At 44.0% G+C, this 13,224-nt stretch overlaps 1 protein-coding gene across 1 annotated transcript in view; it reads left to right on the plus strand.

Moving 5' to 3' along the window:
- The first annotated feature begins 1,948 nt into the window (after positions 1-1,948).
- SEPT11 (septin 11) overlaps positions 1,949-13,224 on the plus strand; it is a 129,593-nt gene continuing 118,317 nt past the window's right edge. Inside the window, exon 1 of the mRNA XM_006871585.1 lies at positions 1,949-2,159. Coding sequence (XP_006871647.1) covers positions 2,133-2,159 — 27 coding nt within the window. The 5' untranslated portion in view covers positions 1,949-2,132. The remainder of the gene's footprint in view (positions 2,160-13,224) is intronic.

A 13,224-nucleotide genomic window follows, 5' to 3' on the forward strand; every position in this document is an offset into this window, starting at 1 on the left:
TAATTCCACGTTTCCAAAAACTTTGGGAAGCCCTTGTCTACTTCTTACCTGCCAGTGAAAGGAGAGGAGGAATTTAAGCATTGTTCATAATTAACAAAAAGATTCAAGCAGAGACTGGGCAAACTAACAATGACTTTGTCCTAGAAGAGAGAGAGCAAGAGAAGAGAGAGAGAGAATGAGTGACTATAAACTTGTGATTAGAATAAACTAACATATCCACAAAGGCCGTAAGCTTATACTTTTTTTTTTTTTAATGTTTTATTGTGAATTATGTAATAATTTATATGGGAGAACATTAGCTTTACATATCGCTTCATTGCCATGGTTATAATCCCCTCCACGCATCACGAACCAACCAAAGGGTATACCCTGCAAGCCTGCCCCCCAGTCATCAGCACACACCCCTCTCCCTCTCTGGGTCCAGAGGCCCCAGCTTCTCCATCTCTCCACATCATTGTCTCTGCTTCCATCTCTGGTGTCACGGCTTCTCTGGGTAGGGTACCGCTCTCTGCTCTTCTCCCTTGATGGTCCCAGGGACCTCTACTCCTAGACTGCAAAGTAAACTACTCCCCTCATTTTGCTACAAAACATCTATCTTAACATTTCCAATCCTGACAATCAGTCCTGATAGCAATTATTCACTATTGTACCACATTAGTGCTATCCCCATCTCCTTTCATCAGTCCCACCCAGACAGATTGGATACTACTCTGTGGGGATTCTACCTTCTTCTGTGCCCTATTTGTAACCACTATACTACCAGAGCTCACTATGCTACTGTTAGTGCTGTCCAGTCGATACTGACCCGTAGCGACCCTGTATAGGGTTTCCGAAGCGCAGCTCAGTTCAAACACTGCCTCTGCATACTTTGCCTGCGCTTCAATCCAATGGGTACCACCCGTGTTGTTTGCCATCTTTAATTACATTGTTGTTGTCGTGGTTTCGCCCCTCTAGCCCCGCGAGGAACCGCGGGAATCTACAACATTCGGACACACTTCACCTCCCAGCCCACACGCACCTGGACCTGGCTATATGACCTGCCAAGTAGACATTCCACCATCTGCTGGAGAAACACTAACCCACTGTGGAATAGTTTCCTAGTTTCCATAGTCACCTTCTAGGTGCGGTCATCTTTACTCTCTGTGGCTCAGGGGCTATGGGTGTCTCCAGGGAACACATAATGTCTTGGAGACCCCATGCGTTGTGACCACCGAGCTCTCCAATTTTACCTGAGGGAGGCCTCAGTCTGCAAGCTATAGAGCAGTCAACAGCTGCCTTAATTCTCCAGCGGGGGCGTTTTTTGTTTTTTTTTCCCTTTCTTCCTCTCAATCAGGCAACCACAGCAGAAACTACTAAGGCCTTTTCCTTTCCAATGTGGTCCCCTGCCCAGCCGCAAGCTACAGTGACAACTTCCAGCTGCCTGTTTTTTGAGTTTCTCCCATATGATGGGAAAGCTCATGGAAGGGCAACTCTTCCCTGCCCACTTCGCCTAGGCCACTCTCCCTCTTCGATCTCAGATCATCCAAGCCGATTCCTCATGCTTGGTGTGCTCTCCTGGGACTGGCTTTCGGAAAGATGTTCTCCTCCTGAGACCTGTTTCCCTTTCCCTTCTTTGCAGCGGCTCAAGCTGCTCGCTTCGTAAAACGCGTGGCGGGACCAGGGGCTGGGACCTCCGCGCCTAAGCTTTTACTCGGACTCCACCTATAGGCCCGGGGGTGGCGGATAGCGTTCATACAGTGGGCGTCTCGATGGCATCACGGAGGGTAGCTTCGAGACCTGAGGCTACATCCGCAGAACACAAGACCTGCGGCCTGGGCGGGCTAGCCGGAGCTTGCGGCCCGCCCACTGTCCTCCCTCCCACCACCGTAGTCCGGCCGCGCAGACTCACACCCCTTTCTGGGGAAGCAAATGGTCCCTTCCAGGCGGGTGGCCATGTTGCTCTAATAAAGCCGAAGGGGCGGCGGCGTGGGGGGAGCAGATGCGGCTGGCTGGGAACCGGAGCCGGGCGCTAGCAGAGCGCAGCCGCGAGTGAAGCGCGGGGGAGGCGAGCCGGAGCGGGAGCAGCAGCAGCAGCGGCAGCAGCAGCCAGTGTCCGCGGAGAGCACCCGGGCGCAGCCAGACTCACAGCCACGATGGCCGTGGCGGTGGGAAGACCATCTGTGAGTGCTGGGGCCTCCCTTTCCCTGTCCCTCGGGCGCCGGGTGGTCCCTGCTTTGGGGCGGGTGCCGGCGGGGAAAGTAGGAGACCCGGGCGGGGGTTCTGGACCGCGGCTGCTGTGGCTGTGGGTGTGTGCATGAATTTGGGCGCGTGTCTGGGGCTGTGGGGAAGGTGAGGAGCCCAGAGGTTCAGCTACTACGTGATACAACAGTGTATTGACTCGTCGCGCCCCCTTTCCCGGGATGTGGAAGAAAAAGGACCCCTTTTGCTATTTGCCGCTTAAAAGGGTGATTTTAGCCACGGCTTTCCTGGACTGCCTTTCTTTCCTTGCGCACACCTTTTCCCTCGTGACAGTGGAGAAAGGCACCGGGTGCGGGGGTTTCCTCCCGCGTTCCCAGAGCCGAGGGGGGCGGTGAGGGCATGGGAATTGTTCGTCGTAGCTCTGTGTAGCACTGGGTTGTAGAAGCAGATCGAAAATAAAAGGGTGGGTTTTTCCGTGGTGGCTTCTCCAGTGCATTGTGCGATTCCGGACACCCTCAGGCACCCACCCGAGTGACCGGCCCTGCCCAGGATATGGACAAAAGCCCTAGATACACAAAGTTTTCAAAAGGCTCCCTTGTCCGGGTGGGTGGTTGTATTGAAATGTTCTACCTCTGGAAGGCTGGGGGCAGCGGGCGGAGGAGGCGGCGGGGGCGCGAGAAAGAGGAAGGGAGGATGGGTGCGTGGAGAATTGGGTGCCCCACGCCCGGAGGGATGGAACAAGGCGGGTGGGAGAGGCTCAGGCCCGGAATTTGGGGTCGAGTAAGGGGTGCGCCTCCTGGGCGTTCGTGCTAGATTCGATCTCGACTTCAGACCTGGCTCGTAGGGGAGCCAGACTTTGAGGGTGCGGTTAGGTCTGTGCTGCGCATCCCAGAGTGAAAGGCTGTAGTTTAGGTGGTGGCGGCCTTTCCTTTTTATTGAAATAAACTGGGTTGGGTGGGAAAGGCGGAGCCCTCCTTTCTATATTTCTTTGTTGTTCAAAGTCCACTTTCGCAGGATGGGTCTTTCCCCTTTATCTCCTTTGCTTCTTTCCCCTTCTCCCTTTTCTCTTCTACCCGCTGGGCAGCTGCAGGTGAGAGGTTTTGTAGTTGTAGCCAAAAGTCTTCTGGAGATAATGAGAAGCTCTGTGCCCTGGGATTCCTGGTTCTTCCCTCTGCTTCTGCGAAGTCCTCTCCAGATCCACAGGCTTTTTGCCCCCTCAAAACAGGAAGTCCGTGAGATCGCTTTGCACGTTTTAACTCAGTTTGGCGGCTCGGGGGTTTGCTGCTGTGTTTTCAAAGATGCCCTTTACAGTCAGAAAAGGTGTGTGGACACACTAAAGTGTAACTGTGAGTCTTTTAGGAATTTTAAGCTCTAATTATTTAGAAGCAAACTGTTAAGGATTCAGATCTCCTCTGTCACAAATTGTGATTTTGGTAATTAGTGATCATGGTTTCTGGTTACTGAGAGAATTGGTATCATTTCTGGATTTTTAATTTTTTTGTTTTGCAGAGTTGTTCCTCTAGAGAGATCACATTTATCTCCTTAAATCACCACCCTTCTCCCCCATATTTATTTCCATAGTATAGATTTAGATAACAAACATAACAATATCTACTGCAGATAAGTTGGAAGGCCTGTAGGAATGGAAAGCTTTTTTTTTTTTCCTGGGGGTAGAGAGTGGAGTGTCTTTTTCAGTAACACCTACTGCGGATGCATTCTTGAGCATGGGGGAGGTGGAAGAAATAATTTGCTGCACATTTTCTATAAATTAGTTAGATTCATATATGTCAGTTAAATAGGAACAGCATGTGGATTTAAGATTTAGTTATGTGGCCAGAATCATATCCAACACCAGGTCTGCCAACCAGATGTGAGTTTAATCCCACAGAATTCTTGTGTTAGACTTCTCTTTTTCCTTTAGATAATTGAGGTCTTTAAAAGTGTGTGTGTGTAGGAAGGAAGTGACTGATTTCTCTGTTACTAGAATTAAGAATTGGAGTCCTGGTGTGATGCTGTAGTATAAGCAGTAGACTGCTAACTGCAGCAATGTCTGCGATTCAAACAGCAGCTTCTCAGAAACCCTATATGAGTCAGAAAAGACTGCACGGCACTTAACGGCAAATGACATTTAACAATGACAGAATTAAGAATAAATTGTGGTTGTTGTTAAGTGCCGTCATTGAGTCGATTCTGACCCATAACCACCCTGTATAGGGTTTCCAAGAAGAAGCTGGTGAACTTGAACCACTGATCTTGTAATTCAAACGACTTTGCAGTCTGATGCATTAGCCCACAGCGCCACACATTACCTAGAGTTAATGTATCATTTCATCAGAAGAAAAAGGCCCGGTGACCTTTTGTAAAGATTAGAGCCAGGAAAACTCTGTGGAACAGTCCTACTCTATCACATGCAGTCCATGTGGATTCTGTGGAGAGTTGGTAACAATTTACAATAGAAAAGTAGAAGCCTTTTTGGACCAGTTGTTTGTGGCATGGGTGATCAAGAATTGACTACTAAGTTTTCTGTGGCATATTAAGTTACTTTCCAACTTTGTAATCAATTCTTGATCACCCATGCCACTTTGATTTAAGTGTGGTTTCTACATTTGTCTTCACCCATATGACTTCAAAACAATCCCAGTGAATTCAGACTACTCGTTAAACAAACCCAGCTCAACGTGATCTACGCTGCATACTTGTCATTAGAAATCTCTGCCCCTCCTGTCCTGTGTCTAAATAATGATTTGAACAGAAGAAAGGAAATTTGTACTCAGGAGAAATAATGGCTACAAAGTTGATTTGTGTATGGAGTTTCTCTGGCTATTCATTTATAGTTAATTAGAATTTAAAAAAAGTGTTATATAAAAAACCATGAGGCCACATTTTCCCTCTACAAACTACACTTCATCCAGTTTTTTTTTTTTTTGTTATGTTGTTAAGTGCTGTTAAGTCGATCCTGACCCATAGCGACCCTGTCTAGGGTTTCCGAGGAGCGGCTGGTGAACTTGAACCGCCTGCTGACCTTGCAGTTCAAACGGCTGTTTAAATTGAATGTCTTAGTGTGCTGTCCCAAGTAAATATGGCATTTTCCTGCCCCCCAATTTTTTTTATATAAAATGCATTATTATTTATGCTGTAAACTGGATATATTCAATTAAAATCATTTAAACCTAACAACCAAATTCAGTTAATGTTTTCTTAGTAGATTTGTTGACTGGGAAATAAAATTATTCAGTTTGGTGTTACTGATTATTTCAGTTTTGATCTCATCCCCTAGTTTCTCCATTTTGCAACTGGTGATTTTAGGATTTGTCCTTGTGAAGACCCTAAAGCCAGTTTATCTGCTGTTTCCAGATGATTAATAAGAGCATTTTTTCCCAGAGCTGTGTTCATATTTTGGATGAGTTTGTGTTTTTGCATCCATGTCCCAGGAGAGCTATTATCTTTATTCTAGACAGAGATTAGTAATTTACTCTTACCTGGGAGTCAGGCTTTATATAGTTGATAACTCTCCTTTCCCTCTTGTTAGTTGCTGTTGAGTAGTTTCCAATTCATAGTGACCCTAGGCACTACAGAATGAAATATATTGCCTGGTCCTGTGCTATCTTGACATTTGTTATATCTGAGCCCATTGGTGCTGTCACTGTGTTAGTCTGTCTTGTTGGAAGTGTTCCTCTTTTTCACTGACCCTCCACTTTTCAGACCATGATGACTCATCCCTCTTGCAAATATGTCCAAAGTGCAAGAGATGAAGTCTAGCTATCCTCCCTTCTAAGGAGTATTGTGGCTGTACTTCTTCCAATACACATTTGTTTGTTTTGTGGCAGTCCATGTTACTTTGGATGCTCTTCACCAACACCATGATTCAAATGCATCGATTTTCCTATGGTCTGTCCGATTCAGTTTTCACAGGCATGTGTTCTTGTTGCTGTTCAGTGCCGTCAGGTTGGTATGACGCATAAAGACCCTATTTAGGGTTTTTGAGGAGCAGCTGGTGAATTTGAAACTACTGACCTATGGTTAATAGTTCAGTGCTTATCCTACGCTGAACCAGGAGCCCACATGCATATCAGGTGATTGAAAATACCATGGCTTGGATCAGGTGCATCTTTATCCTCAAGTGACATTTTTACTCATAAACACTTTAAAGAGATCTTTTGCAGAAAATTTGTCTAATGCAATATGTCATTAGATTTCTTAACTGCTGCTTCCATGATCATTGATTGTGGATCCAAGCAAAATGAAGTCTTTGACAATTTCAGTCATTTTCCATTTATCATAATGTTATTCATTGGTCCAGCTGTGAGGATATTTGTTTTCTTTTCATTGAGGCACAATCCATTTTGAAGGCTGTGGTCTTTGATCTTCATTAGTAAGTATTTTAAGCCATCTTAGATTTCAGCAAGCAAATTTGTATCATCTGCATATCACAGATAGTTAATGACCCTTCCTCCAATCCTGAAGCCACGTTCTTTTTCATATAATCCAGTTTCTTGGATATATGCTAAGGGTACATAAGTATGGTGAAAGGATACAACCCTGATACACAGCTTTCCTGATTTTAAACCATTCACTGTCCCCTTAAGGAGTCCTGGTGTGGTGCTGCAGGATAATGTGCTGTACTGCAAGATCAGTTTGAGCCACAAAGTTGGTGGTTCAAACCCACCAACCACTCCTTGGAAACCCTTATACAGGTCTGCTATGAGTCGGAACCAACTTGATGGCACTTAACAGCAACAAGTGTCCTCTTGTTCTGTTCAAATGACTACCCTTTGGTTTATGTACAGGTTCCTCATAAGCACAATTAACTGGAATTTCCGCTCTTCCCAATATTATCCATGGTTTCTTATGATGATCCACACAGTTGAATGCCTTTGCATAGTCAGTAAAGCACAACTGTGGTGCTATAGTATAAGCACTAGACCACAAAGTCAGTTTAAACTACAAGGTCGGTGGTTCCAACCCACCAGCTGCTCCTCAGAAACCCTATACATGGTTGCTATGAGTTGGGACTGATTGGCTAGCACCCAGCAGCGCAGTACTGAGCACCACCAGGAGCCCTGGTGGCATAGGGAGTTACGTGAGGGGCCGTTAACTGCAGAGTCAGCAGTTGGAATCCATCAGAAGATGAGGCATGTATACCTTAGACAGGGTAGTGGTGAGTCAGAACTGACTTACCACACAACCACCAGTAGCACTGAGCTTCTTCAAGTTGCTGCAGCTACAACAGTGGACAACAGAAAAATTCCCTACTTATTTGGAGTAAGAATGTAGAGAAAGGATTAGTAAACATTTTCTGAGATATTTGGTATGCATGGACATTAAAGTGATTTCAGTGGAGTGTGTAAGCCATTTAGGGAAAAAGGGAGGTATGTGCAGTTTCTAAGTCAATGATGGGATTCAGGTAAAGGATCTTATCTGTTAGAGGATCATTGTATACAGTTCCTGATGCTATGGCCTGGTCTTCAACAAGGGAGCTACTAACAATGAAATGTTGTTTGCTCTTGTTATAAAATTGTCATTTCTGAGTATGTGTTCCCTCATGGAGGGCTCTGGCTATTGTCCTTGGAAAAAGATTCATGAAGTTGAAAAAAGTCTGGGGGGTGGGAGTGGAGGGTCATCTAAATAATTAAGGTGCTGCCTAGGGGGAGGTTTTTAAAAATTAGAACTCTATCAAAAACAGTCAGTGAGAGACAATGAAACCTGGTTAAGCAGTTATTAAGGAATGCAAGAAGTGTTTAAGATACAATATTCCCTCTGTTTTGAAATCTGAAAACTGCATATTAGTTTTTATCTTTTAAATTTTCTTACTTAAGAAGGATCTACTTACATTGTAATAAAAAGATCAAGGAATTGCTTTAAAAGAACAAAACTACCCATATCCCACCATCCTGGAATAACAGCTCTTAAATTAGTGTTCCCATCAACTTCTTGAGATTTATAGCAAACATAGCCTATTTCTTATAGATTGCTACTTAGAAACCAAACTGTACCTGGACAGGCCAGATCTGACCATTTGGACACTCTTAAAATGGAGGAAGTAGATGCTTAGTGTTTTGTCAGTGGCCACCCCATGTCTGTGTCCAGACAAAGGGGAGAATGAATGTGACCCTGCTATTTTGGATGGCCTACTTTGATTGCCAAAAGACACCCAGTGTTTATAGTTCCTGATGATGCTACAGCTGATAATGACCCTTGAGTTTAGACTCTGTGTAAAATGGACTGCAGTCAGTTTTCTGTGCTTGTGTTTCTTTTTATAGGACCGTAAGCTTGGTCAGGGGTGAGGAGGAAGGGGGTGTTCTTGGATTTTATCATTTTATTGGAAACTGTCTTTCATAGCCTTAGCTGTCCCAACTGAGGCCAGCGAAGCTAAACCATTATTGAAACAAAGACCCGGAAAATCTAAAACTTTTATCTAAACAAAGACCCGGAAAATCTAAAGCTTCTATTTTTTTTCCCAAGACCTACTTTATAATATAATTGATAATGCTCTCCCTCTTGCCCCTTTTTTATTCAGATGAACAGAAAGTCTCTTCCAACTAAACAATACCTCTCCTGACCTATTGAGGTCCAGCTGGCAGCCCATCAATACAGCTGCTGTTGAGTGCGAAAACAATTCTTGGGCTAAGGTGATATAGACAAGCTTCTAACAAGTATTTGTGGGATGATTTGAAATAAAATTTACCATCATTTTAGGCCTGTCTGGGAGTAGAAATCAGTAGTCCATGCTCTGGTGTGACTTGTGTGCAGGTATTAAAAAACCAAACGAAACCCTGTGCCATGGAGTTGATTCTAACTCACGACTGTCCCGTGTATTACAGAGTAAAACTATGCCCCATATCTTTCCTTGGCTATAATCTTTCAGGAATCAGATGTCCAGGACTTTCTTTCATGGTGCTACTGGGTGGGTTCTCACCGCTAACCTGTTATTGTTGTTGTTAAGTACCATGGAGTCGGTTCCGACTCATAGCGACCCTGCACAGGGTTTCTGAGGCTGTAAATCTTTACAGGAGCAGAACGCCTCATCTTTCTCCCATAGAACCGCTGGTAGTTTCGAACTGTTGACCTTCAGGTTAGCAGCCCGATTCGTAACCACTACGCTACCAGAGCTCTTTACTGCTAACCTATACTGCTCTTTACTGCTGCCAGTGAGTGTGATCGTGCCTGGCATGCATTGCTCAAGTTAAAGGACACAGGAAATAGAAATGTAGGGCCACATTGTGACTACCTGCTGAGCTGTGACCATCTGGGCCAGAGTGTGATGTGTTGATAGAGGGCAGGGGTGGAAGTGGAGGCTAGGAGAGATTTCATGCTCCAAAAAGAATATCCTTGGTACCTGACTGGAGGGAGCTTTGTTCTTGTCCTTTTACCTCCTTTTCAACAGTGGTAAATACATATGTAACAAATCATTTGCCATTTCAGCATTCTTGACAAGCACAATCTAGTGACATCATTTGTGCTTGTCATGTTCCAATCATCACCGATACCTGTTTCCAAAGTTTCCCATTACCCTTAAGAGAAGCTCAGTGCCTTCTAGCCTGTAAGCAGTGAGTGTCGTTCCACCTCCATACTCACTCCAGTAACCACCAATCTAAAGAACTTTGGTCTCTGTACACTTGTCCTGATGTGGCGCTGCAGGTTAATGCTCTGGACTGCAAGGTTGGTTTGAACTGCAAGGTCAGTAGTTCAAACTCACCAGCAGCTCCTTAGAAATCCAATATAGGGTTGCTAGGAGTTGGAACTCACTCGACAGCACTTAACAACAATAACACTTGCCTTTCCTAGATATTTCATATAAATTGTTCCTGCTTGTTTTTGATAGTTGAGTCTTCTAATAATTGTAAATATAATGCATTTTTCTTAGATCACAATGTTACAAGGTCAGAAACTGAAAATGAAAATACCCTCAACACCCTAACACACCAGTAATCATTTTTGGCCTTCTTATCTATATTTTATCGGTTATTACTTGTGCACTTTCTATGCACAAATGCTGAGGCCTTAATTGCGAGTTCTTGTGCTACAGTACCTACTACTTTCATGAAATTTCTCTGAAAGATGAGTAAGTAATAGGATTTAGCAAAGGAAGCGAGGCGAAGAAAAAGCTGTGGAAAAGTGCTCCTAGCCAAAGGAACAGCATGTGCAAAACTCTGGAAGGCGGGGAGCACCTCTTAAAGAAATCTAGGGTAGCTGAGCCATTATTAGCATTGTGGGTAGGATGGAGAGAGTAGAGGGATGAGGCTGGGCAGGTGGGAAGTGACCATGCCTACGTACAACATCGTTCTTCATAATACTTTATGTTCTATCTACCCCTTAGGGGAATTCATTGGTGGTTTAGTGGTAGAATCCTTGACTTCTTTGTGGGAGATCCGGTTCAATGGCCAGTGCACCTTGTGAGCAACCTCCATCCTTCTGTCAGTAGCGGGGAATATGTTTCAGAACAGGATCCTTTTTTCATCCCTCTACTCTACTGAATCTTGAAGAATTATTACACAAGGTCTCTGGTAGCGTAGTGGTTACGAATCAGGCTGCGACCTGCAAGGTCAGCAGTTCGAAACTACCAGCTGCTCCGCGGGAGAAAGATGAGGCGATCTGCTCCCGTAAAGATTTACAGCCTCGGAAACCCTGTTCAGGGTCGCTATGGGGCGAAACCGACTCGACGGCACTTAACAACAACAACAACACAAGGTCAGCAGTTCAAACCCACCAACTGCTCCTTGGAAACCCTATGTAAGGTCATTATCAGTCAGAACTGACTCAACAGCTCTTAACCAACCAACCAACCAACCAACCAACCAACCACTCTATTTTAAGTTGTTGCAGATTCTTTTTTTTTTTTTTAATTATCAATGCACCTTTATTGCATATTTGATCAATTTCAGACTGCAAGTTGTTGTTGTCAAGTGCCATGGAGTCGGTTCCGACTCATATCGACCCTGTACAGGGTTTCCGAGGCTGTAAATCTTTACGGGAGCAGCGCGTAACAGCTGGTAGTTTTGAACTGCTGACCTTGCGGTTCACAGCCCGATTCCTAACCACTACGCTACCAGAGTGCAAGAGTTGAGGAGAATACTTAATTTCTTTATCCTGGGCACTAGAGGTTGATGTTTAACTTACAAAATGATTATATTAACTGGTTTTCACTTTGTGTGTATGAGTATTATCCTATCACTGATGGCATGGTAGTTCAGGATTAATCTTTTTAAAAAAATGTATAATGTATGTAAACATAAAAACCTGATACCACTAGTGACATGTGCTAAAATAAGTCTAATTCGTTGGGCATGACCTATTTCTACACAATTTAAGAAGAACGTAAAATTCTAAAAGTTGTACTTAAGTCTTTTTACATTGACTTCTATTTTTGTTTTGTTTTCCTTTTTAAGGTTTTTATCGTCGATTGAGTGAAAGTTTACAGGACAGGTCATCAGTTTTACATTCAACAAATCATACATCTTGTTTCATTACAATGATTATAATCCCCTCCATGTACTATCAGTTAACAGTATTTCTCACTATTCACTTTAGATCTTTTTTAAAACAAAAAACTCTTAGGTATATATAATAATTTATACCTCCAAAGGGCACATTCTGCAAGTCTGCCTCCTGGCCACCAGCTCTTAGTCCCTCTCTTCCCATGAATCTAGAGTCCTCAGCTGCTCCCCCTCTCCACAACCCCATCTCTGCCTCTGTCTGGCATCGCTGATTCTCTGGATAAGGTCCTGCATTCTGCTTGTGTTCTTCTCCCTTAATGGTCCTAGAGTCCTCTGTTTCTGGACTGAAAGATTAACCATTCCCCTGTTTTTGTTACTAAACTTCTACCTTTACAGTTGTGACAGTCACAATTAGTCATGATAACAACTATTCACTATTGAATCCTACGAATCTTATCCCCATCTCTTTTACCAGACCCATCTAGACAAGATGAAAACTATTCAGTGGGGACTCTTTCTGCCCCCCCTCCCCCACTCTTAAACTAAACTCCTCCTTGAAACCTTGTAATCCAGTCACTTCGTGCCTTTATCACCCCCTCATTTTAGGTAACCAGTGTCTAAGTTGCTCATCCCTATCTACCTTATGTACAGAGGGAATAGCATTGATACTTGATGTGAAGATTCCTTCTTTTTCTGTTGGTATTTAGAGTTACTACCTCCATGAGTATAGGTAAGGTTCATCAAATTGTAACAATTTACCCTTATTTCCTTTATTAAAATTTTTTTTTTTTTTTTTTTTTTTTGGTAATCTTCCTCCAGTCGAGTTTTGGTTATCAAGCCATTGAGGCTAGGTCAAATGGGTACTGTCTGCAAGTTTGGCTGTTCTTGTGCATCTCCCCTCACTTCATATCAGCTGGGTGCTTCACTCTCCGCTCTAGCCCTCTGTGGCTATATCCTTGTCTATGGGCTCAGGTGTCCCCAGGTCTCACCACACTTTGGACCAACCAGCGCTTCCTCTTTTCTCTCTCATTTCCAGGTCAATGGGAGTCAATGGACTGTGGTTAAACTCAGCCCATTTCTTCATTGCTACATTTCCCCCTCTTCCACTCACCAGTAGACCAATGTGGTCACCAGCAAGCTTACATGCCTCTTCGTGTATTTGCTTTGAGTTTCAGTCTTAGAGGGGAGTTTGCCCTGAAGGAACTTCATTGCTTGCCTGATGGCTTCCTGGCGAACAGCTTGCTTATTCTCGTCATGCTGACATTTTTATTTTGTGTTTTTCCTGATCTTTATTTGAAGATATAACTTCTGTCGCTCTAGCTGTTCCAGGCTGTTCTGCTTGTCCTTTCTAGTGGGGATGTCTCACCTCAGAAGGTTCTGGATGGGACTCAGGATTCTACCTAAGGTCCTATACTCTGCAAAGGCTTTTCAAGAGGTCTATTTCACTGGGCAAGTTTTAGAACCCCTTTTAAGTATTCCAGTCAGTTATAGGCTGAAGACGGGTTTACAAGTTTTCTGTAATCATGTTTCCCAACATTCCTTTCTATCCCACTCAAGTGTCTATTTTACAATAGTAGGCAAGGGAAACCAATATTCATAAGACAGTCAAGCA

Source organism: Chrysochloris asiatica, unplaced genomic scaffold, assembly GCF_000296735.1.
Source record: "Chrysochloris asiatica unplaced genomic scaffold, ChrAsi1.0 scaffold00169, whole genome shotgun sequence".
Taxonomy (NCBI): domain Eukaryota; kingdom Metazoa; phylum Chordata; class Mammalia; order Afrosoricida; family Chrysochloridae; genus Chrysochloris; species Chrysochloris asiatica.